The sequence below is a fragment of the Tursiops truncatus genome, chromosome X, assembly GCF_011762595.2.
Source record: "Tursiops truncatus isolate mTurTru1 chromosome X, mTurTru1.mat.Y, whole genome shotgun sequence".
NCBI lineage: Eukaryota > Metazoa > Chordata > Mammalia > Artiodactyla > Delphinidae > Tursiops > Tursiops truncatus.
Genome location: NC_047055.1, coordinates 116,360,592 through 116,388,533, shown reverse-complemented (window position 1 = coordinate 116,388,533; position 27,942 = coordinate 116,360,592). Strand labels below are relative to the sequence as shown.

At 42.1% G+C, this 27,942-nt stretch overlaps 2 protein-coding genes across 8 annotated transcripts in view; one reads left to right on the top strand and one right to left on the bottom strand.

Moving 5' to 3' along the window:
* CLTRN (collectrin, amino acid transport regulator) overlaps nt 1–1,044 on the bottom strand; it is a 79,034-nt gene extending 77,990 nt beyond the window's left edge. For 3 of the 4 annotated variants that reach the window (XM_073798850.1, XM_073798852.1, XM_073798851.1), the window contains exon 1: nt 831–970. In XM_073798850.1, the coding sequence (XP_073654951.1) occupies nt 831–873 (43 nt within the window). In that variant the 5' untranslated portion in view covers nt 874–970. Of the gene's footprint in view, nt 1–830 lie in introns of all 4 variants that reach the window. The other variant, XM_033849807.2, reaches the window with a different exon arrangement.
* ZRSR2 (zinc finger CCCH-type, RNA binding motif and serine/arginine rich 2) lies at nt 982–27,886 on the top strand. 4 transcript variants are annotated; one of them, XM_019925622.3, is made up of 12 exons: nt 982–1,113; nt 1,515–1,594; nt 3,507–3,695; nt 5,078–5,168; nt 9,213–9,321; nt 9,515–9,601; nt 12,424–12,462; nt 13,070–13,188; nt 19,748–19,961; nt 23,666–23,721; nt 24,499–24,608; nt 26,684–27,886. In XM_019925622.3, exons 1-12 carry the CDS (start codon nt 1,073–1,075, stop codon nt 27,130–27,132), a joined length of 1,584 nt encoding a protein of 527 aa, XP_019781181.2. In that variant the 5' UTR covers nt 982–1,072; the 3' UTR covers nt 27,133–27,886. The 4 variants fall into 4 exon arrangements, 3 of the variants coding, with proteins under 3 accessions (XP_019781181.2, XP_073654950.1, XP_019781182.2); XM_073798849.1 differs by lacking the exon at nt 26,684–27,886 and adding an exon at nt 26,517–26,677; XR_012329131.1 differs by lacking the exon at nt 26,684–27,886 and having other exon boundaries at nt 22,273–23,721; nt 24,499–24,571.
* The last annotated feature ends 56 nt before the right edge of the window (nt 27,887–27,942 follow it).

The window sequence follows — 27,942 nt, the reverse complement described above, 5'->3', positions numbered from 1 at the left end:
GTCCCTTACCCAATTGCCCCAGTTTAATTCCTTGTCACCTCTCACCTAGATTGCGTTATTCCGGCTGTACCCTTTATATTGCAAACCAGAGTAATTTACCTAAAACACAAATATGATCACAACAAGCCTCAACTTAAAATCTTGCAATGGTTCTCTGTTCCCTACAGAGCATAATTAAGGCTTCTTGGAATGGCCCTCCTCCACAACCTAGCCGCAGCGGTATTCAAGGAATACCGCTGTATTCCTTGAAACTTTCAAATTACCCTTTATATTCGATGGCCAAAATTCTCGCGGTTCTGGCAGATCCCACCTTGCTTCACCTCTTAGTGCCTTTGCTTATGCTGGTTTACCTGCAATTCCATTACCACCCTCTCCACCTGAGTAAAGGTCGTCTGCCTTCAAAGCAACTCAGGCATCAGAAAGCTCTCCCTGAATCTCCAGGCGGACTATGTTAAGTAATCTTAGCTGCCTGTACCATATTATCTAATCTATGAATTGGTCCTTCTCTGCCTCTAGATTGTAAATTCCTTGGGAGTAGAGGTTGCACCTTTGCAGCCTCGGTAGTTAATTTCGCCTATAGAGCCGGCAGGTGTGAATGGAAGGGGGCGGCGTAATGAGCTTTGTCTAAGGCGTTGATAGGTCGAACTATGGAAGGAGCCAGAGCCTCGGACTGGAAAGCAAGGCGAGCAGCGTGAGAGATGAGGCTTTGTGAATGGACGAGAAAGAGGGAGGTGTGGCTTTAACTTCTTGGCCACAAGACACCTCACAATGAGGTGGGGAGAGGGAGTGACAACGCACTGGGGACGCGCTACGAGGGAAAAAGTACTTACAAGACGGGTTAGGAGCCCAGAGGATTTTTCGAGAAGGAGACATTTACTTGTGCAGGATTTTGGAAGACGAGCTACCTACCTCCCGTCGTCCGTCTTTGGTCAGCCAAGGGGGAGACAGGCTACCGCCCCTCTAGCCCGAGAGGCCGCGCAGCGACCGCGACTCCGCGACTGCGCGCGACCGCGGACGCCTTCAAGCCTGCCCCTTCCGGCCGACCGTTGCGGGGCGTGGCGGTGCTGGCAAGATGGCGGCGTCCGAGAAAATGATGTTTCCGGAGAAGCTGAGGTGAGCTGGGTTGGGGGAGGTGAGCTGACAAGAAAAGGGGACGGAGCGGACCGAGGCTGGGTTGAAGGATTTGCAGGCAGAAAGGGAGCTGGGCCAAGCAGATAAGCCACCGCGGCAGCTCGATCCCTTCCCTCGGCGCGCCCCGGACTGTCCGCGGGCGTCTGTGGGCTCAGGGAGGCGAGGAGGGGTACAGGTGGTGGGATGGAGAAGACCTGCCGTCTGCGCATGGGATGGCGAGGCGATGGTAAAAGCATGCTCTGTAATTAAAACACGGGAAGCAAGGTTTCACTTTCGAGCGCCCAAACGAGTTCCTGTCATTGGGCGCGGAGGAGAGGGGAGCTCAGGCACCGTTGCAGGTGCGGCCACTGACGCTGGAGTGTGTTTGTGTCTTGTTTTTCCAGCCACAAAAAGTACAGGGCCGCCCTGAAGAAGGAGAAACGAAAGAAACGTCGGCAGGAACTCGCTCGACTGAGAGACTCAGGTAATGGATTCATCCTGTTTTCTGTGTATGCACCTGCTCCCCCGACTCCCGTCCTGAGGCCCCAGTGTCAGAAGGAAAGCAAGTACCGTATCCGAAAAAGAATTGCTGTGGCCACGGCCTCTCAAAAAGTTGTGTTAGACCCATGACAGAAACAATGTTAACGTACTCAAGGGGTGGGGGGGAAGTCACGGTGAATCATCACCCACTGATTACGTGTTAGGTATTTATGAAGTATCTAATATTACAGGTGCAGGCATTACGAATTACAGTAGCTGGCCCAGCCTTTGCACGTAGTAAGTATTCGGTGAATAGTTTTCTTTGTAAAACCAGCAGGAGTCGACAGTTTTAGACACTTTGCAAGTTTTTCTTAAATTTCACTAACATGAGAGACCCCGTGTTGACATTATTTAAACATATATGCATAAAATTAGTTGTGAAACTTACTTGACTTATAAAGCGATATACTTACAAATCACAAAACCAAGTGAAATTATACAATTATACATCCAGTCCCCTGCAGTGGAAGCTCAGAGTCTTAACCACTGGACCGCCAGGGAAGTCCCCATATCTACATTAATGTAGTGTTAGGGATGATGGGAAATAGATGCTCACAACGTGAATATGGTACTGAGTGGAGTTTGGAATGCCACTACTACTGTTGCCCTGTGGTTATTTATCACTTTTTTTTCCTATTAAAATACTGTGGAACCTTCATCTGTACTGATGGTGGTGTCATTTGGCCTTCATGGCAGAATCTAACATTTGTATATTAAACCTACCTGTTTAATGAACTTAGTTGTAAAGTTGTATAGTGTAGTTATAAATGCAGACGAAAGCACTGAAATCACGCAGGAGTACTGAGTTATAATGGTTACCATACACATTAGCCAGAATATGCCTGTTAAATTATCCTAGACAATTCTTGAAGTCCACAGACTCAAGGAACCAGGATTCTCCAGCCTTGAGAAAATAGCCATGGAGGTTTTACTTACCATTGGAGTTACCTTGTAACTGTTTCAGTAGCATTACTTGGGATACTTAGAATGGAAGGGGCAGTGCGTTGCCCTGCAGCCTGTATTAGCATCTCTGTTTTATTCGTTCAAAACTGGCCCACTAGAGGCAGGATAAAGCATCAGGGATAAAAGGAAAAACAGGTTAGGTTGACGTTATTGATGCCCTTAGTGATTTCCCAGCCTCCTTGAAGTTTTCAGCTTCCTTACTTTGTTAACCTGTTTTCTTGTAACATGCCCCCACTTTTAAAAACTCTTCTTTTTCTTTACATATTTTAAATCCAACATATTCCATTGATTTTTTATTCCCCTTTAACTTTGTAAAGTGCATTTGGAGTGAGCCTCTGTGAATAGGCAGGTGGATGTGTCCTTTGGCAGTTTAGTCAATTGAAGGATGCAGCTCACTGGTCTGCTCGTGATTATATATGGCTAATGGCAGATCCAAGACTAAGCGCTTGTCTCTGGATGGCTGCTCCTGCTTTGGCCTACTCCAACTCACAATTCTTTACTTAGTGGTGCTTCATGAATAGTGTGGTCTACCAAATGCTGCTGTGGGTTGTAGCACACGTTGCATGGGCAAACATTACAGAAGGCTAGAATATAGAAGTATTCTGTAAGGATTGCTATAAGAGTGAATTGGCAAGTGATTAGTAGAAATTTCTGGAGTATCAACCTCTCTATTACAGGTAGCCTCTTTAGCCCCCAGTTCTACTTTAAATAATCTGAAACGAGCTGCATTATCAGAAATTAAGGTAACATGAAGGATAAAAAGCAAGTTGTAAAATTGTAGCATGATTCCATATACAGTTACATGTATAATACAATTAGATATACATTTGACCCTTAAACAACATGGGTTTTGAACTGCTCAGGTCCACTTATATGTGGATTTTTTTCAATAGTAAACACTGTTGTACTACATGGTCTGCAGTTGGTTGAATCCAAGGATGCAGAACCACAGATACAGAGGAATCATGGATGTGGAGAGCCGACTCTAAGTTATACATGGATTTTCAACTGCGTGGAGGGCCAGTGCCCATTAACCACTGCATTGTTCAAGGGTCAGCTGTATGGTGATTATCTAGGACTGGGTGAGTCTTTGGTTAGACCTATACTTAATATATGTGACAGACAATATCTTTTTCCTTTTAGCCTGAGATCTTCTGTTATATTTCCTTAAGATCACTTCAGTTTTCCTCCTTTTTTTCCCTCACATTTAAATTCTGAGTAGAAGAGGATATAAATTTTTATTATATTAAAACTTATTTTCCCATGTTTTCATTTTATTTTTATTTTTTTGCGGTACGCGGGCCTCTCACTCTTGTGGTCTCTCCTGTTGCGGAGCACAGGCTCCGGACATGCAGGCTCAGCGGCCACAGCTCACGGGCCCAGCCGCTCCGCGGCATGTGGGATCTTCCCGGATCGGGGCACAAACCCGTGTCCCCTGCATCAGCAGGCGGACTCTCAACCACTGCGCCACCAGGGAAGCCCCCATGTTTTTATTTTGAAAATGTTCCAATGTACAGAAAGTTGAAAAAATGGTTCAATAAACATCCATGAACCCTTCGTCTAGATTTGTCAATTGTTAACATTTTGCTTTACTTTCTCTCTATATATAGATAGATCCATATGTACAAATTTTTTCTGAACCTTTGCATATCAGTTGCATATCCATACCCCTTACCCCTAAATACTTCAGCCTGCATCTCTTAAGAATAAGGACCATAATACTAAACAAAGGAACATTAATTCAGTAATATATATACAGGCCATATTTAAACTTTCCCAATTCAAGTTTGATTATTTTGAAAAGCTCAAGCCAGTTGTCTTGTGGAATGCTCTGCATTCTAGATTAGTCTGTCTTCTGATTGGCTTCAGGTTACACTCTGTAGCAAAATACTACAAAGCTGATGCTGTATAGCTCTCATTGCATACATCAGGGGGCCTCTCATGTCAAGTTGTTCCACTCCTAATGATGCAAGTGTGGTCTAAGTGTTGCCAATCAGATGGCTCCATTGAAAAAGATGTTCCTGCCTTTGTAATTAGTACTCGTCCGAGGGCTGATATTTTGAGATAGTGTAAATAAATATTCTCTTCCCAAATAAATATCCTCTTCCTACAGTGGGGTGCAGAAGTGAGGACTTTTCTACTTAAGTCTTTCTACATTTTTTAGTTGCCATTCTTCTATACAGGTGGATGTTCCCTCTCACACCTCACCATCTTTTGGGGTATCACTATGGAACCATCAATAAATTTTTTAAGTTTAATGTGTTATCTACTACCATTATTGTTCTTTTCAGTGTTCACATTGTTCCAATTTGGGCGATTGGGGCCCTTTATTATTAGAAAGTTTTAAAAACAGGTTTGTACCATAATTGTAAAGATGAAAAATTGTATGTAAGTTTTTCCCTGAATTATTGACCAAGGTTTTGTAATATACAGATAGTGTACTAAAACACTGACATTCCTTCAGGACTCTCACAGAAGGAGGAGGAGGAGACAGCGGCGGATGCCTTTATTGAAGAACAACGACGAGAAGAAGAGAGGCTGCTGGAGAGAGAGAGGTCAGCACTGATTGAAGCGCTTCCTGCGAACCCAGTTATTTTACTTGAATATCCTAAATCTTCGCTAACTAGGGCGGGTCTTCTTTATACAATCTTATACAAAATAGGTCTTATAAAATACCCTGGATAAACTGTTTAAACCGCTAGCTGATGGGCTGAAAAAAGATATTGTCTTTAAAAAAAAAAGTATTATTCACTCTTTTTGCTCATTGGTAAATGTTTTTGAAAAAAAATCCAAATAATTAAGAAGTGTAAACAGTGAAAGGGCTTCAGTAAACTCAACACACCAAAGATAGCCCCAATAAGAAGGTAAGAAAGAAACTGTAGATGTAGTATATATGTATATTTCTATTGTGGGATGATATTTATACCTATTTTTCTATAAATTGCTTTTTTCGCTATATAGGACATTTATTTCGGTGTTGGTGCAAAGATCTAATTCAACCATTTCAATAGCAACACAGTATCCATTGTATGACTGGCATAATTTATTTTCTATTCATAATTTATAGTTCTCTACTGATGGACATTCAGGTTATTTACTATTAAATAACATTCACTTACCATGTACTATTAATTTACTCTTATTTACTATTAATTTATTATTATTTTACATTCAGGCTTTTTACTATTATAAAAAAGTTGCAGTGAGTATCCATGATTATAAATCCATGGTAATTGTCCTATTATTTCCTTAGGAAAATGCCTAGAGGAGAAGTACACGTAAAAGGTAGATGGGCAGGTAGAAAGGGCATCCAGATTGCAGTTTGCAGCCTTTCCAAGAGTGAAGCAAGGTGCCCATCTCTCCACACCTTCACTCACACTAGGCATTATCAGTTCTTAAAACTCCTTTAGTGAAAAGTCATATTTCATTGTTTCAAATGTACATTTAAAAAAATTTTTTTATTAGAGTATAGTTGATTTACAATGTTGTGTTAGTTTCTGCTGTATAGCAAAGTGTATCAGTTATACATATACATATATTCACTCTTTTTTAGATTATTTTTCCATATAGGCCATTACAGAGTATTGAGAAGAGTTCAAATGTACACTTCTTAATTAGTAGGGTTGAGTATCTTTTTATATATTATCTATTTGTAGCTTGCTTAGTTCTTGCACCTTTCTCTTTTGGGATTCATTTTTTTTAAGTTTGTTGTGCAAGCAATGTTATTACTTGATTAAGGATATTAATCCTTTATCTGTCCTGTGTGTGACGTATATTTTTCTCGTTTGTCATCAGTCCTAACTTGGCTTATCGTGTTACTCACATAATTTGATCTCCATGTCGTCAATTTCATCATGATATCTAGCCTTGATGTCTGATTTCAAAAGGCCGCCCCCATCCCAAGTTGACAAAAATATTCTGCTCTTTTTCTCTTTTGGTATTTTTCAGGGGGTAGTTTGTTTTTTATTCCCCAAGTGGTACACAATAATATGAATCTGCTTAATGCTACTCGACTGTACACTTAAATGGTTAAAATGGTAAATTTTATGGTATGTATACTTTGCCACAATAAAAAATAAATAAATAATTTTTTAAAGGAGAAAAAACTTTATAGGTCCTGTCTAGCTATTTAGTGTGTTCACTGGAAATGTTGCTTCTTTTCTTGTAATTAGTTCCTGTTACCCAAATAAGCACATAAATAGGTGGAAATATGAAAATGCTGAAAAAATTAAAAAAAAGTAGTAATGATTGGGAACAGGGAGTTGGATTCAGCCAGATCTGCATTGCAGTCCTGGCCCTGCTACTTACTAGCTGTGTTCAAGTTGCTTAATCTCTCTAAGCTTCAATTTCCTCGCCTTAAATATGGACATAAACAGGGACTTTCCTGGTGGTCTAGTGGTTAGGACTCCACGCTTCCACTGCAGGGGGCACGGGTTCGATCCCTGGTTGGAGAACTAAGATCTCACATGATGCAGCCAAAAAAAAAAAACCATCAATCATAGTACCTACAGCATAGAATTGGGGAGATTAAATGAGATTAATGAGGTGGTAAGTGTATAGCACTTAACGTAGTGTGAGCAGATAGGAGGTGCTGTAATATCTCTGGTTGTTCTTACTACTAGAGATTTCTGTAATGATAAAGATGATATGTATAGCATGAAATAGGGAAGTCATTTTTCTTGCTTTCCCATTTACTTAGATGCTTCTTTTAAATCACATACACATGTCTTTGTGTTCCCTTGATTTTTGTTTATTCCTATACGAGTTGCATAATACTTTATTGTTGAAAAGCAGGAAACTTATTTGAAAATACTGAATGGCTTTATGTACTACTTAAAAGGAGGTGTATAGTGTCAAAGGTAAACAGAGCCGGACATTAAAGTGCAGGAACAGACTTTATTCAGTAACTCCCGACAGTAGGGGAAGACCTGAGCTCCATTCTGGTTTGTGTAGAGGCGATTTGGGCATTTAAAAGGGAGAATGAGGAAAGTGAACAGTACCAGGAGTTGATCCCTGTGAAGGTGACCAGGAAGCTGTGTTCGTTAGTGGGCAGTTAGGGAAGTTAGGGCTTTATCCTCCCACAGAGACTGGGAGCCAGAGGCCTCATCCTTCTTAATGACTGCATTTCCCAGGAATGGCTCTCAGGCCCTTGAGAGAGACCCTTATGAGCTGTAAGAGACACATATTCATAATTACGAGCCCTTTTGAGTAATGCTCTAGGAGAGGGAAGGCAGAGGCCTATTATCAGGTGTTGGCCAGAGCAAACAGTCCATTTTCTAGGCAGCATTGAGTTTTCTCAGGCAGGCATTTTAATGTCTTGGGGGGTGGGAGGTGATGGGGTCATCCTAGGGACACAGCCTTATGCTGCTAAAAGGCATGCTAGAGTTTGCTCAAGTCTCTTAGTGCAGGGGGTTGACAGAGTTATGTGCCCAGAGTTCTAGAGTTCTCAGTATTATATCCAAGTTACTAAGTTTTAAAGTTTGTAATATTTTACTCTTTTGTGGTCTTAAATATATATACACTTTGGTTCAGTTTATTTACAATGAATATCTTCCTCAAAAGGTTCATGAATCAGAGTTCTGCACACTGAAACATTTACATATACTCTATGACATACACAGGAACGTTGACACATGCAACATGCCAGTGTCTACTATGGCTAAAAGATGGGTTCCTGGAATCTGTAGTTGGAAATGGAATACTTTTTCCCATCAAGTATTTGAAATTGTGGTTGGGTCCCCAGACTAGACATAAAACCTTATTTAACTGCTAATGTCCCTGAAGTAATATAGAACAGTTTCTCATATTTCATTTTCCTTTTACAAATTCAGTGGGAAAATGCAGTCTAGGTTTTAAACACTTAATCGGCTAATAAACTTTTGAAATATAACCCATCTTTAAGTTGGAAACTTGTGGTATTGGATATCTCAGACACCATTTTAAGATAAGATCACTCTTTATAATTGGTCATTTCTAAAAATAAACTAGACACCCACTAATCTGTTTTTGTAACTCTTTGTCATCTTTTCTTACAACCTGTATCTTTCTTTATTTTAAAGACACGATCACGATGTAGTTCTATTTTTCTTCTCTCAGCAGTTAGGTGCTTGGGGCAAACCACAGGAGTCTCTCAGCTGTAAAGAGTAGCAGTCCAAGGGTTTACAGCAGGAGATGTCAGGTTTTTATCATGCTGCAATCCTGCGACGGGCACTTTCAAAATGCATAGAACAGGAAGGGTAATACTTCCTGAATGTGAAAAGCTGGATGTTACTCACTTTATTGGCACCTACACATCACTGTGGTCAACCTAAAGGGAAAGCTAGAGTGTCATTGTTTTGTGTAAAGATATTACAGATAGGAAATGTAGAAGTAGTGATTTTATGCTGTCACCCTCTAGGAGGATATGCTAAAATGTAGTGCTTTTCCAATATCACTACTCATCTCTTGATCCTCTTACCTCCACTTAACTGCTTTCTAGAAAATATCTTTCATGATACTTTCGTCATTCCCAAAATCCCATTTGCTATCATATATGTGTGTGGATGTATTTGTAGATTAGTGCCCATTTCTTTTATCTGATCACATCGTTACATCAATAGGCAAAAATTACATGAGGAGTGGTTGCTGCGGGAACAGAAGGCGCAAGAAGAATTCAGAATAAAGAAGGAAAAGGAAGAGGCAGCTAGAAAACGGCAGGAAGAGCAAGAGGTATGGTATTAATCAGATAACCAGTTAACCAAAACGACTCTCATTGAGTTACATACCTTGAACTTTAAAAATCGGATATTATCCATTTTACCAGTGTTAAAGTTTTTCATTTATTTGCCCCATATGTGAAATGTTGTAAAAAAGTGAGTCTGAAAAATAATTACCTTTCTTCTTTCTTTTTTCCTCTGTAAAGAGAAAGTTAAAGGAAGAATGGGAAGAACAGCAGAGAAAAGAGAGAGAAGAAGAGCAGCAGAAGCTACAGGAGAAGAAGGAAAGAGAGGTGATTCCAGTCACAGGAGGATAGATGCACTGCGTATCCTCTTAGTGAGCGGATGGGGCGGGTGATAGGCTTGAAGGATAAGCTATAGGCATGTCAGGTTTGGACTTGATTTTTTCTTTAGAGTCATGTTTTTAGTTTGGATATACACTAGCGTTTCCTTATGATGCTCTTCTTTGGGTGGGTGCTGTGGCAGATGCCTTAAATGAAGGTTTTTCTTCATCTCTGCCGATCTTACTCTCTATACCAGGGATTGGCCAACTTTTTCTGTAAAGAGCCAGAGTAAACATTTTAGGCTTTATGATCTGTATGGTCTTTGTTGAAAATGTCCAACTCTGCCAGTGTCCCGTGAAAGCAGCCATAGGTAACACGAAAATGAAGGGTGTTGACATGTTCTAATAAAACCTTATTGTTGTATTGATTAAAAACCGGCAGCTGGCCCCTGCCTTACACTTTGTACCACTCTAGAGCAAATGGTGTTCTTCGGAGGTTTTGCTGTATATGGGTTGACTTACTTAGAGAATACTATTTTATATAGTTTCCACCTTTGTTTGATTCATAAGAGACTTCACTGCTTTGGACGTGTCAGCAAGAACTAATAGATTGAAAGAAATCAGACTCAAATATTGAGGGATGAGGAAATATTTTTTGTTATTAAATCTTGACTTCCTTTCTAACTTGTGCTATAAAGGCAATTGTAGCTAACCTATAGTTGCTCACACACAAAAAAAGAATCTATAAGGTATATGTATATATCCTCTATATCTTCCAGGATTGTTTTTAAAGATTGCTTTGGTCTATTTTGCTGCTGTTCCTTAACAGTGTATTTATTTCAAAGATATCACAGCTCATCTTTCCTTGACTGATTCATCAGGATGTATCTTTTCTGTGATAATGCTATGTATGAATAGCACATAAAATTGGGTAATCACCAGATTACGGGGGAAAATGCATTTGTTTACATCCTGGTCATGATGGGGTAGAAGCAACCTTTGTTTCTTTTGTCTCAGGCCATCAGTTAATTCCAGTGCAAATTTTAAACACCCTTATTTGAGTACTGCTTTCCAGATGAGGCGAGATCATGCTAAGTTTTTAGGGGGCAGGAAAGTTGTTTGGAGCTTGTTATTTTTTTAGTAGAGTGTAATAAATTCCCATTTTAACAGTGGAATGTTCTTCAACTGAGGTCTTTCTGGCACCAGATAAAAGCTAACGCTTTTGTTTCAAAAGAAGTCTGGTGAGACATTAAGGAGAAGTGGGTAAAATGAAGTCGATTCTAAGCATATATAAAGGGATCTGCATTCTTTGTTTCTCCTGTAAACTAGATGCTTCTCTAGGGGTTGGAGATAGGGCAGCGAAAAAGATCTGTACTCATTGAGTTCGGTTTCTAGATGGCGGAACTGAATATAAGCAAGCAAAAAAGGTCATTTGAAGTGCTCTGAGGTAATGTTAAGCGGTATAAAGGAATAAAGCATTAGGAAAAAAAAGAAATAAGGCAGAATGTCATGTGACAGAGTGATTGGGGTAGGAAAGTACTTCTTTCGATTGCCTGTCAAGGAAGACTTCTCCAAGGAGAAGCCGACGTGTGAGCTGACGCCTGAATGCAGAGATCTCAGAGAGAAGGGCTCCAGGCAGAGGGGGGACGCCCTGAGCGTGGAGCTGAAAGGAGGTCAGGGTGCCTGAATCCTAGAGACCAAAGGAAAGAGCAGCAGGGGTGGGGAGAAAGTCAGGAGGGTAGGCAGGGTCATTCATGTAAGGCCTCCTGGGTGGGAAGGACGAGTTTGGATTTTACCTAAAGTGTCATGGGAAGCCATTAAAGGGTTTTTAATCAGGGATTGACTTCATCTAATTTATCGTTACTTTTAACAGATCATTCTGACTTTTGTATAAAGAATGGGGGATGGGGGTGGGGAGTGGTGACCAAGGAGGCAAGAGTGGATATATGGTGACCAGTTAGAAGGCTGCTGTTCCAGACAGGACATGATGGTGGTTTGGATGACAGTAGTGCTTAATACAGAGAAGTACAGAGATTTGGGGTGAGTCGTGGCACAGTCAACGGAACTCTAGCTGGTAGGCTGAATGGACCGGGAAGGGAATTCAAGTCATACTTTTAGCTTTTTAGTTTGAGCAGGTGGTCAGATGGCAACACCGTTTACTGAGATGGGCATTTAGATGGGCGAGGGGTAGGCAAGAGTGAGGTTCGTTTTGAGCACGTTAAGTTACTGAGGACCCTTACATGGCCAGGCAGAGTTAATCAAGTAAGCAGCTAGACATATGAGTCTTCTATGTAATGCTTTAAGGAGCTAGGGAAGAGAAGTCTGTCGAACATAATTTAAAACTTATTTAAATGCCAAGGAGGTCAAAATTTACTGGCATATTTCAGGACTGACTTTGCCTTATCGGAAAGTTTCAGATTTTTTATCAATCCCAGTTGCTGCTGTTCATGTCATAATGTAGCGTCTGTTAAATGTCTGTGATGTTTCAGCTAGCATTGTCTTTTATGATATTCACTAATACTTCATCTTAAAAACTAGAATGTGGAATATATGTTCAAATCTACTAAATACTACTCTTACTGAAATTATTAGAAGACTGTGTTTTGCAATGTGTGCTGTTAAATGTCCTAGTTGAATGAAGATTCTCAGCTATATGTCTTTTGAAAGCTTTTCAGAAGATCTGTGCTGTAGAAAGCAAATTAGAACCTGAAGCCTTTTGTGTGCATAAGTTTTTTTTAAAATTGTGACACATGAGATTCTTAACCAGAGAAACCAGATGTGACTTACCTGACTTTGAGGTTTTCATTAGTCCTATGTTTGCACCATTTGTAGGAAGCTGTGCAGAAGATGCTGGAGCAGGCTGAAAATGAGGTATTTTCAAAACCTTTCATTAAGAACTTGAGACCGATGAACATTTCTTTAAAAACAATATTTCCAATAATGTTAATTTCGTGGTAAGCTACTTAGATCCTGTCTGAATGTGGGAATCACCTGCGTGGCTCTGTGCTTTGTACCGCAGCAACAACAAAATTGAACTGATGAACAAAAGCAAAGATCACCCTGGTGGACTGGACTTGTTTATAGTCCTTAAAGTGTGTGTAACCAGCATCACACACACTTACGCCCAGATGGATGGTTTAACTTGATTCACAGTAACTTAGATTGGTCTCAGGGGGTGGTTCCCTAAGAAGTCCTTCAACCCTTTTAGGAATAGATGGACCGAAGGGAAACTTTGGTGACTGCTCCTGGTAGCCATATCGATGCCTGATGATGGGCAGTGACTGGGAGCCAGGAGAGACATATAGACCCTGTCTCACGACAGTTGTTTGTAGAGTCTAGATTGTGTGATACAACTTGAATGTGTATATTCTTACATGAATCTGTTTTTATTTTTGACTCAAATATTTCGAATACCTTTTAAACATTTACTTCTTCATGGATTTTTAACACCAAGTAAAGTCATGGTTATTTTTAACAGTTGGAAAATGGCACCACATGGCAAAACCCAGAACCACCCATGGAATTGAGGATAATGGAAAAAGATCGAGCTAATTGTCCATTCTACAGTAAAACAGGAGCTTGCAGATTCGGAGATAGGTAACCAATTTTGCTTTATTGTGTCAGAGTTAAGTGACTCAAAATGTTGAGGTTTTTGAGTTGGCACGGGCTGGAGTTTGAAATGTTCATAGGCATCTGCTGCATTCTTGCTGCTGCTCCGGTTCCCCCAGCTGAGCATCCCCTGCTTCCTCCACACCCCCATACCTCTTCTCTGGGTGGGCTTCGTCCAGTTCTCTGGCAGGGCTTCCTTTGCGTTCCTCCCACAGCTATCTGAAGACCTTTTGCTTTTATTTCCTTTCTGCACTTGTATTAGTCCACATGGGACACCTGGGATGGGGAAATAATCTGTTTCAAAAGACTGGAGCAGTCTGGCTTTACTTTTTTTTTTTTTTTTTTTTTTTTTTTGTGTTACGTGGGTCTCTCACTGTTGTGGCCTCTCCCGTTGCGGAGCACAGGCTCCGGACGCGCAGGCTCAGCGGCCATGGCTCACGGACCCAGCCGCTCCGTGGCATGTGGGATCTTCCCGGACCGGGGTACGAACCCGTATCCCCTGCATCAGCAGGTGGACTATCAACCACTGCGCCACCAGGGAAGCCCTGGCTTTACTTTTTGAATGGCAAACACTGTACACAAAAGAGGCTTTAAAAACTGGCATGCCGGGCTTCCCTGGTGGTGCAGTGGTTAAGAATCTGCCTGCCAATGCAGGGGGCGCGGGTTCGTGCCCCAGTCCGGGAAGATCCCACATGCTGCGGAGCTGCTGGGCCCGTGAGCCATGGCCGCTGGGCCTGCGCGTCCAGAGCCTGTGCTCCGCAACGGGAGAGACCACAACAGCGAGAGGCCCACGTACCGCAAAAAAAAAAAAAAAAAAAAAAAAACTGGCATGCCCAAAGGGATATCTGTGAAAGACAGGATCCGAGTTGAGTAGAGGAAAATTCTAATATGTGTTCTCAGTCTGCTCTGAGTCAGGAACAGACACCAGGTTCAACATCTGGCTTTAGCGGCTGTCAAGGTGGGAAAGTTACTTAAGCCCTCTGTGCCTTAGTTCCCTCACCTGTAAAATGGGGATTAAAAGCAGTACCCCTCGGGCTTCCCTGGTGGCGCAGTGGTTGAGAATCTGCCTGCCAATGCAGGGGGCACGGGTTCGAGCCCTCGTCTGGGAAGATCCCACATGCCACGGAGCAACTAGGCCCGTGAGCCACAACTACTGAGCCTGCGCGTCTGGAGCTTGTGCTCTGGAACAAGAGAGGCCGCAACAGTGAGAGGCCCGCGCACCACGATGAGGGGTGGCCCCTGCTCTCCGCAACTGGAGAAAGCCCTCACACAGAAACGAAGACCCAACACAGCCAAAAATAACTAAATTAAATAAATAAATAAATAAAATTAAAAAAAAAAAGCAGTACCCCTCTTCTAAGGCAGTTGTGAGTGAATGCAGGGAAAGCAGGGAGAACGTGGCAGGCCCATGGCAAGTTCTGAGTGTTTGCTCGTATTTTCATTTCGTTACTGTTGCCCTTATTCTCTGAGACACTCTGCTTCCCTCCCTCTTTTGGATCAATGATTTTAAAACAAGACATTCATGTGGAAAACTAAGTGTTGATGTTTTCATTCATTTAGCAAATATTTAAATACCAACTGTATGCCAGGCAATGGTGAGTTTTATAATTTGGCTTGTTTATGAATGAACAGCTTAAAGTAGATAAATAATTCATAATGGTGAGTAAATCCATCTGAGGGAAAATCTAATTATTTTCATTCTGCAGAAGAAAAGATCTAATTATATCTTAGTGTCCTATTCATCATAAAAAGGGATATGAATAGGAAAATTCATATGTATTTAATGAGAAACTGTATGTTGTTTCTCATGTTTATTTTATTCATAAAATTATCCATGCTGTTTTATTTCCTTCTTTGAAAATATGAACCTTCTCTAGCTTTCTCTTTCTTTTTTAATTTAAGCCTTCACGTCATTTTACATTTTTTAAGAACAGTGGTTCTCAACCCTGGATGCACACTAGAATCATTTAGAAAGCTTGAAAAAAATTATGTCCTACCTCAAATTGATTAAATCAGAGTTTCTGAGACTTGGGCACCCTAATTTTTGAAATGTGCTCAGGTGTTTCTGATGGGCCCAGGATTGAGAGTCACTAATGTAGTATTTGTGACTCCTCTTGTATTTTATAGCTGGGATTGTATATGCCCAGAATATCTGTGAAAGGATTCACAGGATCCGGTCAATAGTGAAAGTCTCCTCTTGAGGAACTGGGAACTAAGGAGGGGAGAAAGACTTTACCCCCCTTCGTATCCTTAGAAGTGTTTCCCAAATGTATGTTTAATTTCATCAAAATAGTAATAATTGGGGCTTCCCTGGTGGTGCAGTGGTTGAGAGTCTGCCTGCCAATGCAGGGGACACGGGTTCGTGCCCCGGTCCGGGAAGATCCCACATTCCGCGGAGCGGCTAGGTCCGTGAGCCATGGCCGCTGAGCCTGCGCGTCCGGAGCCTATGCTCCGCGGCGGGAGAGGCCACAACAGTGAGAGGCCCGCGTACCGAAAAAAAAAAAAAAAAAAAGTAATGATTGATGTAAAACATCCCCCACCAAAGAAAAAGTGTACAGTGAATTAGCTTTGAAAGACAGTTGAGACTCAATGTGAGTCACCTTTGCATTGGCGGGGGTGGGGTAGGGGTGGGGGATTGAACCAAATTGTATGTAAGGTTTCCCAGCTGCAGGAGTCCTCAATTATGATATGTTTCTAGCATTTCCCTAAATGTGAAGACTTGTGGTCATCGGATTCTGGAGTCTTCTGCTGGGCATAAGTGAGAGAAGGGGAGATGTCCTAAGTGGTTTCAGGAAATCAGTTGACAGTACTTATTTGTGAAAAGGGGAATGGACTGTCAGGCTCTCAAAACCCATCCCTGAGGGCCGTTTCAAGGAAATATTGACGGTGGTCAGCTTAGTTTGTGGACCTTTCTTAATATATTCACAGGCATGTGAAATTTCACCATCACAACTATCAGAAAAAAGTATGAGAGCGATTTGGGTATTTGCATGATTCAAGTGATCAGTTGTGAAATAAGATTCCATGAAACCAGCAATTACAAAATCCAGCACCATCCCTTCAAACAAAGATACTGCCCCCCTTTCACAGAGAGCCCCAGTGACTTGCTCCAGATCATACAACTGTTCTTTTCTGTTAAGGTCTGTCACAACATCAAGCACTCCCGTAAGCTAAGCATTTCTTTGGTTGCTTTGTTTTTGTAATTAGTACGAGTTTGATTCTAGAACCTTTTTGCACTTGGAGTCACAGCTTTGAGGGGAGTTCAATTTTTATTTATTTTTTGGTCCTTAAAGAACATAATCACTGATGAAAAGTAAAATTTATTAATCAGAGTAGTTATTTATACCTCACTTGTTTCCAGAAGTGATTTAAAGAAGGCTCACAGGGCTTCCCTGGTGGCACAGTGGTTAAGAATCCGCCTGCCAATGCAGGGGACACGGGTTCGATCCCTGGCCTGGGAGGGTCCCACATTCCGCGGAGCAACTAAGCCCGTGTGCCACAACTACTGAGCCTGAGCTCTAGAACCCACAAGCCACAACTACTGAGCCCACGTGCCACAACTACTGAAGCCTGTGCGCCTAGAGCCCGTGGTCCGCAACAAAAGAAGCCACCGCAATGAGAAGCCAGCGCACCGCAACAAAGACCCAGCACAGCCATAAATAAATAAATAAATTTATGAAAAATAAAGAAGGCTCACAATCTACTACACTAAGTTTAATAAAATAAAAGAAATTGAAAGCAAGGAAAGGAGAAGAAAGTGAGTTATTGTGAACGTACAATACATTTGGCTTTGGAGTTGTATCCATCCCAGGCAGAAATGAGCTATGTAGTTCTTACCAAAAAGGAAATGAGTGGGATCTCCGGAAAGACAAAGATTTTCCAGGCATCAGAGTCTAAATATTTCTCCCGTGGAATACTGTATAAAGACATTGAGTAGGAAGGTGGACAGTAACTTTGATAGGTGTTTTATTAACAGTTGCATATGTAATTTTCATGAGAATATTTCTCACAAAGACCTTCAGTAAATAATCACAGCCTACCTTTAGCATGTAGCTTGATTCTATAAAGGACAAAGGTAGTGGGTGCCTGGAGTGCTCCCCTGAAAAAAGAAAAAGAGGCATAGTCAGTTAGCTCTACCTGAGGGGGCATTTGGAGACCCATGCCATTTATTGGCTGTCCTTTGGTTAAGGTAATGTCCAGCTACATGATTTTGTGGCAGTCTTACTTGATTCAAGGATCTGAGTAAATAGCATGGCCTAAACCAGGAGTCCCCAAACATGGCTAACCTTCAGGACCAGGTGGGGAGTTACTCTGAAAACATGGGTTCCCCACTCTTGGAGGTCTGAACAGATGGTCTAGGGCAGGACCTGAGAAATCTCAGTTCTTCCCAGGTGATTCTGAGAATCACATGGGTTTGATACCACAACTTTAGACTGCCTTCCCAAATATCTCTTGTCTTAGCTGACTTTTCAGTAGAACCTATAGGGCTGGCCTTAAATACACTCAGATTATATGGACTATCTCTAGGCCAAGTGGGATTTTTCCCTAGATGGGGACTTTGGCGCTGTTCCAAAACTCACAAATGTTCATTTGACATCCTGGGTACTATAGAGCCAAGTTCATTCAGTTATGATAATCCCATGAGAATTTTAACCTTGTTAAATTGGTTTCTCATTTAATTCTGTATGTGCTCCATACTTGTAAAATTCTGGTTCTGCTAACGCTGCCAACCAGGTTGAATCCTCGTTCTTTTTTCTGTGGGTATTTGTCCTTGGGAAGATGGATCTCATTACAAGGTCTCTGACTGAATAATCTAGGAGGGTCCTTTGAAAAATAGAAAATTTCACTTTAATGAACACAGATTGCCCATTTCTGAGCTGGGCATGGTGTATGCGGGGCATTCTGTGTGCATTGTCTCACTAGGTGTACAGAGATGTATGTTACAGACACTGGAAAGTAAGCATGAGTTAAACATTTATTCATTTCAGGGCCATTTTTTTTTTCTAACACCTGCCTTGTTTTTCAACTTTTTTTATTCCAAAGTTCTGTGGATTTTTTTTCTAAAGTTCTTGTTTTAACTAATTTTTAAACTAGAAATTTAATCAGGAAAATTTTGATGATTTGGAATCCTAAACTGCATTTTTTTCCTTCATTTTACTTGAGGAGAAGGAAGTAAATAAGAAAGTAAACTCATATAAAAGATTTTTTTAAAAAATTACTCAGTTACAACCCAGTCCAGTTTAAGCTATGAAAAGAAAATTGTTCTTCACAATGGTTAACCTTCATTAAAGAGAAATTCCTTACATTTAGCACATCATATAACACACAGGCAGTAGACTGTCGATAAGCTCGGATCTCTGGGATCTTCTCTCCCCAGCCATGTGACCTGGGTACGTGTGCTTCTCTAGGCCTCACTTTCTTTCTTTCAAAGTGGAGAAAATACTAGCCCTGGCTGTCCTAACAGTTTGCAAGGATCAGAAAAAGAATATAAGAATGCCATGAAAACTATGAAATGCGATCCATTTAGCTGAAACTCTCAGAATACCCTTTTCTCTAAGTGTCGGGTTTGTTGGCGATTGTATGGAACCAGGATTGCACTGTTCTCACCTTGTCCGGAGTCCCATGCTCGGTGTCTGTGTGCCTTTCATCACGCTCCGTCATGCCCATGCATCTCTTTCCTGGTGCTTCCACATGTGTAAGGCTTCCTGAACTTCAGTAAAAGGCAGCTGAATGGCATCTGAACTTGGAAATAATTCCCAACCTTACATTTTAATGAGACCCAATATATTGGTCAGTTTTAGAACAGTTTTTTTTTTTAATGCTGGATACTATTTTTTTAAATAAATTTATTTATTTTTGGCTGCATTGGGTCTTTGTTGCTGCGCGCGGGCCTTCTCTAGTAGCGGCGAGCGGGGGCTACTCTTCGTTGCGGTGCACGGGCTTCTCATTGCGGTGGCTTCTCTTGTTGCAGAACTCAGGCTCTTGACGTGCGAGCTTCAGTAGTTGTGGCTCGTGGCCTCTAGAGCGCAGGCTCAGTAGTTGTGGTGCACGGGCTCAGTTGCTCCACGGCATGTGGGATCTTCCCGGACCAGGGCTCGAACCCATGTCCCCTGCAGTGGCAGGTGGATTCTTAACCACTGCACCACCAGGGAAGCCCTTAGAACAGTTTGGTTTTTTTTTTTTTTTTTTTTTTTGCGGTACGTGGGCCTCTCACTGCTGTGGCCTCTCCCATTGCGGAGCACAGGCTCCGGACGCGCAGGCTCAGTGGCCACGGCTCACGGGCCCAGCCGCTCCGCAGCATGTGGGATCTTCCCGGACCAGGGCACGAACCTGTGTCCCCTGCATCAGCAGGCGGACTCTCAACCACTGTGCCACCAGGGAAGCCCTAGAACAGTTTTAAGTGTTGAAATTTAAAGTCTGAATGGGGTTTATCATCTTACAGTTCAGTTGAAACAGCTAAGTTGCTTGAGTATCTCACAGTTTAAAGCAAGCCTTTTATGTGTAATTTCTCACCATTGGAATGCTGAAGTTTTTCCTTCATACGCAGGTGTTCACGTAAACACAATTTCCCGGCATCAAGTCCCACCCTTCTTATTAAAAGCATGTTTACGACATTTGGGATGGAGCAGTGCAGAAGGGACGACTATGACCCCGACGCAAGTCTGGAGTACAGCGAAGAGGAAACCTACCAGCAGTTCCTGGACTTCTATGACGACGTGCTCCCCGAGTTCAAGAACGTGGGGAAAGTGATACAGTTCAAGGTGGGCACATGCAGTGCGCGTGGAGGACGGGACTGGTTCGCCTCCTTCTGAAGCACCAGATGGCATGGGAAAGCGAGGGCACAGGCTCTCTGCCTGGGTGGGACGTGCGCTATGGTGGAGGGCCTGGCGCCATGTTGGAAGGAAATGTTAATTCTTTCTCTCTCTCTCTCCATCCACCTCATTGCCAGTACGGTTGAGGTACTACTTGAAATCTTAAACAGGTACTAGCATGACATTTCCTGGGTTCTGAGGTTTTGATGGGAAAAGATATTTCATCCATTCAGTACCTTTATGGTCCCATTCTTTTGCAGCCTGTGAATTCTCTGCATAAGGTCCTCTGCAAATAGGTATCCAAGCGTTCGCTTAGGGGCTGCATATGATGCGGAATGCCCTCCCTCCCGTGGTCGGTCTCCCCTAGAGCCGAGGAGAGCAGAGTGTGACAATCGTCTACTTACTCCACCTACCGAGGTGGTTGATTTGTTGTTACTGTATTGTGTTGATGGTGCCTGCCTGCAGCTTCCACCCAAGTTGCATGTTCTTTCTTTTGGAGCTCCCTAAGAACATAAACCTTGATTCCTTTTCCTTTTTTATTTTTACTTTGTTTTTATTCACTGAATACTCTCAATACTGAAAATAGTGTTCCCAGAGTCATGGTTTGTGATGCAGCATAGGGGGTAAAAGAAGTGTTCAGATTACAGAGTTATTTTAAAACATTCCTTAAAGCAAGCGTGAAGTCAGGTGTAATGGCTGCTGCTCCTGGGCCCAGTGGTCAAATCCTAGCACAGTGAAGTCTCCTGCTGTCTGCAATTTGATCAGATCCGAACCTGAATGATTTTGTTATGTTAGGATGGGGGAAATGGCCCATAATTTGGAAAGAGATAGGAATAAAGCTGTGAATTTTTTCTGCTAGTTGGAAATGACAGTGGAAATTTGGAACAGCTAAGAAACAGAGCAACTGCGGCCCTCGTGAAATTCAAGGCTATCCTTCTTACTACTGATTTCAAGATTTTAAAAAATTCTTTCAAAATTTCTCTTTCCCTTTTACCTTTTCTTTCTGTTGCATGCACTTTCCCGTCTTCACAGTACTTCTAAGTGCCTGGCCACACACGACTCGGTGCCACGTGAGAAGCACCGCTGAGGAGCTGCTGTGCTGACTAGCCGTGGGCTCTTTGCCTCTTTGTGCCTTTTCCTCATCCCTGAAGGGCGAGGACTGGACTACATCAGTGTTTTCCCGCATGGGGTCCCTACATCATACCGCTTCTGGGAAGTTAGTGCTGGAGCTTTCAACACCTCAGGCTGCTTAATGGAAATCACCCCCATTATCTGCAACAGGCCGTACCTACTAACCGTGGAGTTTTTTTTTTCTTTTGTTGAGAATTCTGTCAGCCAGGCTCATGCTAATCACGTTGGCAGTTATAAATGGAAAGCTGTTTAATAAACTTTTAGTAGAAAAATTTCCAAAACATCAAATTCATCATGGAAAATTAATAACGGGTCTTTGGGAACCACTGGCTTAAATGATCTCTAAGGGCCCTGGTGCGGCTCACGTGGCCTCCTGGGGCCTTTCAGTCTTCCTTCTCTCTCTCTCTCTCTTTTTTTTTTTTTAAAGATTTCGAGAAGCATGTGGGATCTTAGCTCCCTGACTCCCTGACTAGGGATCAAACCCGCACCCCCTGCATTGGAAGGCGGAAGGTGAAGTCTTAACCACTGGCCCACCAGGAAAGTCCCCAGTCTTCCTTTTTTTTCTTTTTTTTAAATAAATTTATCTATTTATTTATTTTATTTTTGGCTGCATTGGCCTTTGTTGCTGCATACAGGCTTTCTCTAGTTGCAGTGAGCGGGGGCTACTCTTCGTTGCGGCGCGTGGGCTTCTGTTGCAGTGCCTTCTCTTGTTGTGGAGCACGGGCTCTAGGTGCGCGGGCTCAGTAGTTGTGGCTCATGGGCTCTAGAGCTCAGGCTCAGTAGTTGTGGCGCACGGGCTTAGTTGCTCCACGGCATGTGGGGTCTTCCTGGACCAGGGCTCGAACCCGTGTCCCCTGCTTTGGCAGGCGGATTCTTAACCACTGCGCCACTAGGTAAACCCCCCCAGTCTTTCTTCTAAGGATGGTGTCAGTCAGTAGTGTCAGTCAGTACGCATCCTGCCTCTCTTGGGATGCTCTAATAAAAATACTCTGCAACTAAGTTGTAAAATTATATCGATAGATTCATTTTGAAAAGAAATGCTAAACATTAGTATGAGTATTTGAGGACTTTTTTTTTTTTTTTTTTGCGGTACGCGGGCCTCTCACTGTTGTGGCTTCTCCCGTTGCAGAGCACAGGCTCCGACGCGCAGGCTCAGCGGCCATGGCTCACAGGCCCAGCCGCTCCACGGCATGTGGGATCTTCCCGGACCGGGGCACGAGCCCGTGTCCCCTGCATCGGCAGGCGGACTCTCAACCACTGCGCCACCAGGGAAGCCCTAAGGACCTTTTTATACCGTTATGTAAAACGAAATCAGATTTGTCATTTTTTAAGACAAATGGTCAATGTTCACCCTCACAAGTAATGGGAACAGTGCATATTAAAATGAGATGTTATTCATACCCATCGGGAAAAAAATTATGAATTCTAATATCAAGCATGGGTGACGTTGTGTAAATTAGTAAAACCACTTTAGAGAGCAGTTTGTCAGTACCTAGTGAGGTTGAAAGTACATGGAACCTACAAATCAGCATACTACTTCCGGTCATGCACACTAGACAAAGTCCTACCGCCCAGAGAGGCGTTCAGGCATGCTGACTGCATCGCTGTTTGTTGATGAAAAATTGGAAGCACCTTGGATATGCATCATTAGAGGAGTGGATAAATATATTTGATAATTTGATATAGCCAGTATTTAGTAGTTTAAAATGAGTCATTAAGTTTACATGATTACATCTTGAAAAAAGGATGTGAAATAAATATTATTTATATAAAATTTTAAAATGTACAAAGCCATACTGTATATTGTTTATCAATATACGTGCTTCTTAGCATATATGTACATAAATATGTGTATACCCATATGTACATAACAGACACACACTTCTTTGTATGTCTGTACATAATATATGTATATATTTTATGGCACACATATGATATATGTGTATATGCCTGTCTGTGTGTATGTATGGCTGTGGGTATTGTGTCTGTGTAGATAGGGGTGTGTGTGTGTGTGTGTTTGGAATGTGAAGGTTATACCCAACCTCAGGATAGTGTTCCACCTATGTGATGGAGGAGGGAGAAGAATAGGATGAAAGGGCTTCAACTGGGTCTTTCACGTTTTATGTATTTAAACATTCTCAGTCAAAAATGGAAAATGTTAGTGTTAAATCTGGGTGGTGTATATAGGGGCTGATTTCTAGTCTCTGTATTTTTTTTCTTTTTTTAAAATAGTCTCTGTATTTTTATGCATGTGTGAAGCATTTCATATCTTTGGACAAAAAAGAATCAGGATCAACAGGGATCAGGTAATTGGGGCCTGCAACACTACCGTCTGCTGAAGTATGCCTTAAATAGACGTAAGAGTGGGGTAGTATCTTAATTTTGGAATCTTTGATTGATAACAACTTTTGGTAATGTTGGCCTGGACAAAAAATGCGTTTGATGACTGGAGGGCTTCTTTTCCTTAGGTTTTTGCCTTTTTTGTTTGTTTTCTAATGATGGAATTCTTCATTGCTCCTTAGGTCAGCTGCAACTTGGAACCTCATCTGAGGGGCAATGTGTATGTTCAATATCAATCGTAAGTATTCTAAACATAAACATCTTCACATTTGTCACAATATAGTGTTGTGATTACATTGACATCTGGGATTTTTCCACTGAATATATACCTTTCATATGCATGGTATTTTTAAAAATGTAAATATTAAGAGCTGACCTAGAAATATGGAAAGGATTAGAAAACTATATATTTGTATTTCATTTTTCGTATACTTAGAGAGTTTTTAATTTTTTGCATTATAGTTAATTTTTTACTTATATAATTTTAAAATTAAAACACAAACTGAAAAGGGATAACTAGAATAGAGAACCCCAAATAAAAGCCCCAAATAATTTCAGTGTGCATTTGGCCCGCTAAGAGAGCAAGCAGTTAGTGTGTTGTTTCTGCTCGTCTTGCTGTTTGCCTGTGCTGCCATGGCTAATGGGATAAATTAACCATTGTATTGAATAATAGGAAGGACAGCGATCTGAGCTGAGAAGGAACAGGCAGTGACAATGGAAAACACTTCTGCATTTTTAATGGTCCAATCTTTTGGTTTAAGAAGCTTTGACTCAAGTAGATTTCCTTGCATCAAAACCTCTGGGAGGGTTAGTAAAAAAAACTAAAAAACAAAACGGTTCCTGAATAAAGTGAGCTTCAGGACCTTGAATGCTGTAATAAGGACTCCCTAGGTAGCACAAAGGCAGTGAACTAGGTGGTCCTACAGTAAACAAATACAAGGGTTAATTAACAGTAGGGTTAATCTGCATATTAGAAAGTTACTCTAAAGTGCATCCTTTAATTTGTGGTTTCAAGGGAAGAAGAATGCCAAGCAGCCTTTTCTCTGTTTAATGGACGGTGGTACGCGGGAAGACAGCTTCAGTGCGAATTCTGCCCAGTGACCCGATGGAAAATGGCAATTTGTGGTAAAATACGTGACTTTTTTCCCCACTGTTCCACTGTCATATAAAGAATAGTTTTAGGAAAAAAACCAACCTTTTAAAGGTGTGAAGCATAGCTTTTGCCTCACCTGGTAGATGAGCAGAGATCATTATGTAAAGTACATCACAGTTTAGACCTGTAACCGACCTTGTGGGTCACTTTATGGATGAGGTGACTGGGGTCACAATGTATAGGTGACAGAGTCGGTGCTCGAAGTCCTGGGCTCTGCAGGAAGCCTGAGAAGTTGTGTCTATCAGGGACGCCGTCTCCTGATTGCAGTCTCAGAAGTGTTTTCTATTCATTGGCTCCTCACTTGAGCTGGGTTTTTTCCCATCTTTATCCCTAATGAACCTTCTGTCATCTTTGCCACCTAAAACATTACCTATGACACTTCCTGCCTTATTGAAATACAAGCTTTTGTGTCATAAAGATTGATTATAGCTGTAGAACCTGGTCAGGGCACATTCAGTCAGGCTGACTCATCAGACAGTGGCTGCCAAGTCAGGAAATGAGTCAGTCCTTTGAGTAGCTGGCAATTTTGAAGGGCTCATTCTGTTTTGATTTCTATCAGATGGGCTTCGCCGAACCATTTCTTGTTGAAGTGCTCCGGGAGCTACGAGAGGAGCTGCCCATGCCTTACGGGACCACTTCCCTTACCCTTTGCGTTGCTTTGCTTTATACTCGCCTGCTTAAAACCTCTTGTTTCAAAATCTATAATTTATAAAGTCTGAATCTTTGGCAACCCGGTCTTAATGGATGCTCTCACTTAAAAACCATTTATCTGAAGGAAGAAAAAAAAGGAATTTAGAATTCCTTGCTTTGGCAAACCAGAAGAACCATTATGCCTGATTTAAAGACTGGGGTGCTGAAAGAGATGGGTCTGTTTTCTCCATTTCAGTGAGGTGCTTCTGAGTGTGACTTTGACTCCCCCAAAGCAGGAAACTATTTATTTCACTTGTTATTTTTTAAATAACAGCTTTATTTTTTCCTAGTAACTAATGAGCATTTTGTCGTGTCCTTATTATTGGATTATTGGCCACTGTATATCATCTTTGGACAGATGTCTGTTCAGATGCTTTGCCCATTTTTCATTAGGTTATATGTCTTATTGAGTTGTAAGAGTTCTTGATATATTCTACAGACAGGTCCCTTATCGCAGATATGATTTGCAACTATTTTCTCCCATCATGTGGGTTGTCTTTTCACGCTGATGTTGTCCTCTGAAGCACAAAAATTTTTAATTTTGAGGAAGTCCAATTTTTCTATTTTTTTTCTTTTTTTGCTTGTGCTTTTGGTGTCATATCTAACAATCCATTGCTTAGCCCGTGTCACGAAGATTTACTTGTATGTTTTCCTCAAAGAGTCTTATAGTTTCATAGCTTACGTTTAGGACTCTGATCCATTTTGACTGACTTTTTGTATATAGTGTGTGGTATGGAGGTATTTCACTTTTAACTCTTTTACATATTTAGGGAATTCACCGCTTTTAAAAAAGTTTGAAAATCCCCAAAAGATCTCTAAATTGTTCAAGTAGATTTCACCTTTGACAAAAATCTTCCATGTTAAAAGCACCTGGTAAATTTAAAGCATTAGGCCAGTGTTTATCATCTTCTTGAAGTATAAGAAAATACAGGATCTTCTACTTACGATAGGCTCTTTCTTTTGGTCAGTGGTTTGGTCCTCCCACCACCGTGCCCTCAAAGCATGTTGCCAGGGGGACTCCCAGGGCTGGTTCTTCACTGTTAATTAGGGATCTACATTGTCAGCAGGATGGTAAAAGCCTAGAAAAAATAATGTGGTCGCCATTGGTTCGGTTGCACTCCACACCATAATCCAGTAGGGGAACAGGGCATTCTGGTTAATTAAAAGTTCTTATCTGTTACTTTTCACAGTGCCCTTTGTTAGAGCATTGAATATTTTTGAAATTCGGGGAACCAAACTATGACATCAATGTACGTAAGGAGAAAATAGTCCTATCACAAGCGAACATCAGAAATGTACCTTCTGAAAAGGATGAAGTGCGAGCAGTAAATGCCGTTTCTTCACTGTGCCCCTCCAGGTTTATTTGAAATACAGCAGTGTCCAAGAGGGAAACACTGCAACTTTCTTCACGTGTTCAGAAATCCCAACAATGAATTTTGGGAAGCGAATCGAGACATGTACCTGTCTCCGGATCGGACTGGCTCCTGCTTCAGTAAGAACTCAGAGAGGAGAGAGCGGCCGGGCCGCCACGACGACTACTACAGTAGGCCGCGGAGGAGGAGGAGCCCCGGGCCGGCCCACTCCTACAAGAGGAACGGGATGGCCGAGAGGAGGAGGAGGAGGAGCCACGGGGGCAAGAAATCCCACAAGCACGCGTCCAAAAGCCGGGAGAGGCACAGTTCCCGAAGCAGAGGAAGAAAAAGGGGCCGCAGCCGTGGCCGGGGCAGCCGCAGCCGCCGCAGCCACAGCCGGAGCTCCTCCAGGTCCAGGAGCCGCGGCAGGAGGACGTCGGGGAGCCGAGACTGAACCCTGCACAGCCCCAAATCCAAATAAACTTACCATGTCCTTCAGTGATTGTACACCCTTTATTATGGCGGCTGCGTAGTTGGATAGAGGGCTCTCAGCTCACGTGGGTTAGCAAGTCTGGCAAAAGCCTATGTAGCCTGGAACCCTATTTTAAAATACTTCTATTCTCCGGTAATCTGTGTGCTTACTATAGAAAACCTAGAAAACATAAAATGTATACAACACAAAAATTATTTATACTCCTGACCCGTAAATATAACCGGTTGGGCTTTCCTGGTGGCGCAGTGGTTGAGAGCCCGCCTGCCGATGCAGGGGACGCGGGTTCGTGCCCCGGTCCGGGAAGATCCCACATGCCGTGGAGTGGCTGGGCCCGTGAGCCATGGCCGCTGAGCCTGCGCGTCGGAGCCTGTGCTCCGCAACGGGAGAGGCCACAGCAGTGAGAGGCCCGCGTACCGCAAAAAAAACAAAACAAAACATAAAACCAATTAACACTGGAGCATTGCTTTAAGTCTTTTTTTTCTCTTATGGGTGTATGGGTGTGTACACATTTTTTTTACACAAAGATAACATATATGTCTGCAGTTGAATATGCTTTTTTTCACACCAAACATTGTCCTATTTCATCAAGCCCTAGTGTTACTGTTATTTTCACTCGCTGCATAGTTTGGATCTAACAATTTAACAGTATCCCTATTGTTGGATTTTTAAGTTATTTTAAGTTTTGAACTATTAAAGAATCCTGTGCTATAAACAATCCTGTGGTGGATTTCCTTAAATACTTTCATACATTACTGGTCATTTCCCTAGGAT

Bases quoted from the DNA above. Each gene is read 5' to 3' on its own strand.
- ZRSR2 (XM_019925622.3), top strand. From the start codon at position 1,073: ATGGCGGCGTCCGAGAAAATGATGTTTCCGGAGAAGCTGAG. The intron at 9,602-12,423 runs GTGATTCCAGTC...CACCATTTGTAG, and splicing joins AGGAGAAGAAGGAAAGAGAG to GAAGCTGTGCAGAAGATGCT. The intron at 13,189-19,747 runs GTAACCAATTTT...CTTCATACGCAG, and splicing joins GCTTGCAGATTCGGAGATAG to GTGTTCACGTAAACACAATT.